General features: G+C 38.0%; 1 protein-coding gene across 3 annotated transcripts; it reads left to right on the top strand.

The window, feature by feature from the left end:
- The first annotated feature begins 229 nt into the window (after positions 1-229).
- LOC122290127 lies at positions 230-3,248 on the top strand. 3 transcript variants are annotated; one of them, XM_043097676.1, is made up of 4 exons: positions 230-606; positions 1,531-1,589; positions 1,702-1,753; positions 2,019-3,248. In XM_043097676.1, exon 4 carries the CDS (start codon positions 2,415-2,417, stop codon positions 3,057-3,059), a length of 645 nt encoding a protein of 214 aa, XP_042953610.1. In that variant the 5' UTR covers positions 230-606; positions 1,531-1,589; positions 1,702-1,753; positions 2,019-2,414; the 3' UTR covers positions 3,060-3,248. The 3 variants fall into 3 exon arrangements, with proteins under 3 accessions (XP_042953610.1, XP_042953612.1, XP_042953611.1); XM_043097678.1 differs by lacking the exon at positions 1,702-1,753; XM_043097677.1 differs by lacking the exons at positions 1,531-1,589; positions 1,702-1,753.
- Positions 3,249-5,710: the final 2,462 nt, after the last annotated feature.

Genomic DNA, 5,710 nt, shown 5'->3' with positions numbered 1-5,710 from the left:
TCATCTCATCATTATACATTTTTCAAATTCCAATATAAAATATAATAAATAATCTAACTTTTTTAAATTCTAATACAAAATTAATATTCAAAAATTATATTATAATAATATTTTATTTATTAATATTTAAAATATTTTATCACATCTCATCTCTATAAGATTTGTCTTATCGCACGACATGAAGCGTGTCATTGTTACATTCGTATTTGACACGATTACTCTTAACCTCTACGGTGTGATCAGTTATATTATCTCTTTCACTGTTGCTCTGTATCTTCCTACCCAAGCTACTTTTCTCTTGATCTAAACTCAAGCCCTAACCTTACCTCCTAATCTATCTATCTCATTTCCACATAGAAAGCTTCTAGTTTCTGTATCCCTTTACCATTCCAATCAGCTTTCTTGTTTTTGCATCTTTTCCTCTCCTACGAATTTGGTTTATTTATATTTGTGCGTATTGGTTTATATGTGATTGTCGCCTCTCCACTCTCCACACTCCGACGACCGGCGTCTACGCGGCGACGCCACTTCCACCGCTGCAGCTTGTGTCTTGGACTCTGCTGTTCCTCTGTCGTAGCCTGTAGATCCCCTTTAACGTCGCTGCAGGTATTAGATTATTAGGTGTAGATCCCCTTTTTGCTCTGTATATCGAGAATTTGAGATTGATGTGCATGCTATTATGGTTTTGTAATTGATCAAGAACCCACATAGAGCCCCTTGATAATTCCTGAGATTACTTCGTAATTTGTTATTTGTATGCAATGCTTATGAGATCAGAACAGAATTAGCCATGGGGAAAGGGGGAGGGGACTATGCTAGTTTGCTGTTAAGATCTGATTAATTATCATCACAGAAAAATTCATACGAATCTGAATAAATATGATCAGTTGAATCTGGTTCATCATCAACATTACGAAGGGACCCTACTATATATATATTCAAGGTCAAAGTAATTATTAGCTTAAAGCTGGATATATATATATACACACAGTAGATATATAGCTGATATATATGTATATTTGCATGTGATATTATATATATTAGCTATAAGCTGGAATCCATGCTCGATCTTTTAGTATATATAGTGCATAATTGGGACATTTAGGGTACCGATCGAGTACTACTCAATATAATATATATATATATATATAATGCAAATTAATTACTGGTTCCCACCCAATTAAAGTAATATTTTTCCTGCATCTTGCATCTTTGGATCAAAAGTCCTTGCTTCTTCTTGGTCAATGATCCCCACATGCTGACTTCTTGACCCAAATAATAATAATCATCAACATTATATGCTGCATTATTTTCTCTTGCCACATATAAAACTCATAAAAGAAATTGAGAGTTCTGGTGTATTTGATTCAGGAGCTTTATGGTCTGTTTTGGAAATACAAACTTCTGATTTTATTGAAGCCTTTCCGTCATGCTGTTAGTTTGAGATCATGGTCTGTTTTATGGTCTATTTTGTCACTTAAACCTCTAATTCTATGTTCTGTTTTGGTTTGTGTTGGTTTCTGACTTTAGATGGGGGAGTTTGAGTCTTTGAGATCATGGTGATGGAAAAGTAAAAATTAAAATTCTAGGTAAAGTTATTGCTAACTTGCTGTTGTTGGTTTTTGACTTGATTCATTCTTTTATTTTATTTTATTTTATTTTTTAATTTCTTGATCCATTCTTTTTTTTATCATTATGTAGGAGTATATAAGTGTCTAGCATTGCTATTGAGAAGTATTATTAAGTTTATCAGGTATGTATGCTTTTAAGACTTGTATTGGTTCTATTTTCGAATATAGTTACATATAAATATATATATTTTTTATCCATATAACGTCTATCTCAAAACGTATACCGAAACGTACCGGTACTGAAATATTCCGTTCCAGTGCCTCAACCGGAACGGAACTCAAAACTTTGGTTCACAGTTGTTATGTTTGCATGTGTGGATAAGCAGCTCAGTGGTTTTGCTATCTCAATACCTAGACTTACATGCTTAATCTTCATTTACATTGCAGTGGGGGAGGCATGTGAGCTGTTCGGACCAGACGATAGTTGTTGCATTAACAATTTTTATAAGTTTATTGGTTCTTTTGGTGCAAAGAATGGGTAAATGCAAGGGTTGTGGGAAATTAGGAAGAATGGCGCCAAGGGATGGATCTGTTAGTGCTTATGATTCTGCTCTTCTGTTGTCTCCTGTTGTTTCTGTCTGGGACTGCATTGTTCGTAAAATGAGGTATTCCTACATACCTGAGTGGGTGTAGTTATCAGGTCTATCATCTTATGTTAGTGTTTTGCACCATATTCTATTATACTTTGCTTTGTATCCACAAAAAAAGGGAAATGTATGAATTTTGAGGGATTTACTTAGAATAGAAGTGGAGGAAAGGTGACTGAGTAGGTTGGTAGTTTTCATGGATACCATGGGATTTAATAAAGTGCAACCTGTTGTGAGGAAAGGGAAAAAGAAGCAGGTGAAAGATGAGGTTGATCGAATGAAACAGGCTGAGAAGAAAAAGAGGCGCTTGGAGAAAGCCCTAGCTACTTCAGCAGCCATCATTTCTGAACTAGAGAAGAAGAAACAGAAAAAGAAAGAAGAACAACAAAAGCTTGATGAGGAGGGTGCTGCAATTGCTGAGGCTGTTGCTTTGCATGTCTTACTTGGTGAAGACTCAGATGATTCATGTAAGCTTGTTCTGAAAAAAGATGAAGGGTTCAACCCTTGGGATATTCCTGATAACATTGACCTATTTGTGAGGGGTAAGAAACCAGGCTTTCCTTATCAGGACAACTCTGACAAGCACCCGCTTGAAGGGATTGGGTGGGTTTCTAATCCGTATATATCTGGATATAAGTGGGGTGGCTTGGAGAAGGGTGACTGGTCATTCTCATCTGGGCCTTTTGCAAGGGATTTTCCTGCCCCGTATTTTGAGGAACCAGGCTGGGGAACTACGGGATTCTCAGCTGGTCTTATTGCAGCACAGGCTGTTTCATCCCTCCAGATCGCAGAGGATGCTCACGAAGACACGATTGTCCTGAATGGAATGTTAAGTGGATAGAATGCACAGCTGCAGAAGTATCTCCAGTTCCTTACAGAGAGTTTCGGTAGCATATCATGATTATTATTCTGTGTATATTTTCCATAAACGAGTCCTTTGTTGTTGGTTGGATACATGCGTTGCTTATTGAACAATGTTTAAAAAGTGTTGCGCTATGTCGTCTTCTATTTATAAGCTTCAGTTCATTGAGATTTGGGGTCACAAGTTTACACTGGATTTAGTAACATCATGTCGTCTTCTACAAATTTTACATTGAATTTAGTAACATCATGTCGTCTTCTACAAATTTTACATTGAATTTAGTAACACTATGTCGTCTTCTATTTATAATCTTCAGTTTATTTACAATTGCATCAAGGGAAGAACTTTTTAGTTGTGATTTAGTAATGAGTAATGTAGATGTTAAGAGTAAATGAAATAGAGATGTGCTTTATGTCCCGCTAAAGTGTCCCGATAAATTTTTCTTATTTTATATATATTTTTATTTTTTTCCTTAGTGATTAAGAAAGTATTTTTTAGTGATGTTGTGAATTTTATTTTAAAAAAAATATATTTGAGAATATAAAAAAAATTGAAAAAAATCACAAAAAATAAAAAATAAAATTTGTTCTTCCTGAGCTCGTGCTACATCCTCGGACTCGCATTCCCACCATAGTTTTCATTCTTCTCCATGTACATCTTAGGCACCGTAAAGACATGATTCCATAATAGCCTATAGTTCCCAGAGGCTGCAAACCAAATTTTCCAAATATTGAATCCAACTCAATGTACATTGATGGAAAGCACACATCACGAGTGAGAACTGAGTAGGGGTTGTTCTCAATCACTATAAGGCGGATAATGTGTAAAATGTGCTTCAGTTCTTTAGGGGCATATGATTGGAAGAATCTAATCGATCAACAAATGGTAATGTTACATGTCAACAGCCTTTGCATGGTTTCAATGGCTCACGGAGATTTTGGAATATACCATTCACATATCATGCCATGGCTGTGAGTTTTGCCGTAGAGGTGGCCCAGCACCATGTTGCTGTGGCTGCCGACGTCCATCCACATCCTGATTCTCAAATTCTGAGCTACTAGATGGTTTTGCACCAGTGGTAATGAGGTTTTTAGACCAAGTAGCTTGAAGTCTTGGAGTGCCTCTGCTTGAATTCCCAGTGGACTGTGGACTCTGATCAACTCTACGGCGACGGTATTCTCAAATCCAAACTTCATTCAACATGTCTGTCTAATCGATGTCCGCACATCCCATCAAAATATCAAAATAAACGAACTCCAAAAAGTCTGAACCCATTCCAACCAAATATTAATAATAATAATTAAATGCATTTCTATATTCAGTTCGGAAACGTATTACATATACTTTAAAGCTACTCCCCTCACTTTGGGGGTGGAGGTTCTCGGTTTCATTTTGGGCGATGTTCCTGATTGTTTTGGTATAGTCTTTTGTAGGGTTTGCTTAGAGGGTTATGGTGTGAGTTGATTCAGGTGACTTGCTCCTGGAGATGACGTTTTTGCATGTTGGTTTGGGGTGCTTCTCGCGGGGTAAAGGATCTCTGTTTTATCCATAGAAAACAGAGGGTTGTTTTCTGAGTTATATGCCGAGCTGCATGGAAGTTTTAAAGGGATTTGGGGGTGGAGTCCGGGTGTAACTCATGGCGGTCACTCCGTAGGATGGTGGCCGGAAATCGGGTGTCGCTGTGTTTAGATGGTTTTCTTAGTTCTTCATTGTTTTCGTTTTGGTTGTTTAGATCTGCTAAATCTGGTTTTTTGGTTTGGGTGTCTGGAATAAGCCTCTCGACGGTTCATTGGTTTCGTCTAGCCGAAGTGGAGTATGGATGGTTTTGGTGGTTATGGGCTGGCGACGGTGACGGGGATGAAGCTGGCCACAGTGAGAAACCCTTGTGCAGGAGGTGGCTCTGATCAAAGTTGGCTTGTTGTCAGAAATCATTGTGCAGGAATGGCGTGGTGCAGGCTACCTGTGCGTGATGCAGGCTACAGTGAGAATCATAGGGGCTGACAGAGATCTATGTGCAGAAAGGGGTTGGGTGTAAGGCGAGTGGGCATATGGTATAGTGTCTTAATAGTTTGTTTTTTTTTTTTTTTTCAGTGTCTGTTATGGTTGCTTTTAATAAATATTTTTTGAAATAGGCAAGTACCTCCCCTCTTTTGAGGATGGGGGTTGTGAGTCCTCTCCTCTTATAGAAGGTGAAGGTTGGATAGTTTCTCTTCTCTTTTAGAGGATGAGGATGGTTTGTATTGTTTTTTCTCGCAGACGAGCCGAGATAGACATTTCTGTTTATCAGAGTCTCGCATCTCAATATGGTGTCGTCATTGAAGAGTTTAGAAGTTTTAGACAGTCCTGCGTAATGAAAATTATGTACGGGAGAGCGTACAACCGATGGGTAGTTTGTGACGCCCCCAAATCCCCACGCTCGAACACGGGGAAATTGAGACGCCCGGATGGTGACAACCCGGGTCACCATCCCATCGACGGGTGCCAAGTGTGTGCAAAGGCAACAAATGTGCAAAAGAAAACGCAGCGGATAACGAAAGTCATAACTAAGTACCAGAATTTTTCTTAACGTAATACAAGCTGTTTAAAACATACGTAGATGAAATATTACAAAACACAAATACAGTTTTAAT

Source organism: Carya illinoinensis, chromosome 12 (assembly GCF_018687715.1).
Source record: "Carya illinoinensis cultivar Pawnee chromosome 12, C.illinoinensisPawnee_v1, whole genome shotgun sequence".
Taxonomy (NCBI): domain Eukaryota; kingdom Viridiplantae; phylum Streptophyta; class Magnoliopsida; order Fagales; family Juglandaceae; genus Carya; species Carya illinoinensis.
Note: the sequence above shows the minus strand (reverse complement) of the source record. Positions and strands in the feature narration are given on the sequence as shown.

Bases quoted from the DNA above. Each gene is read 5' to 3' on its own strand.
- LOC122290127 (XM_043097677.1), top strand. From the start codon at position 2,415: ATGGATACCATGGGATTTAATAAAGTGCAACCTGTTGTGAGGAAAGGG.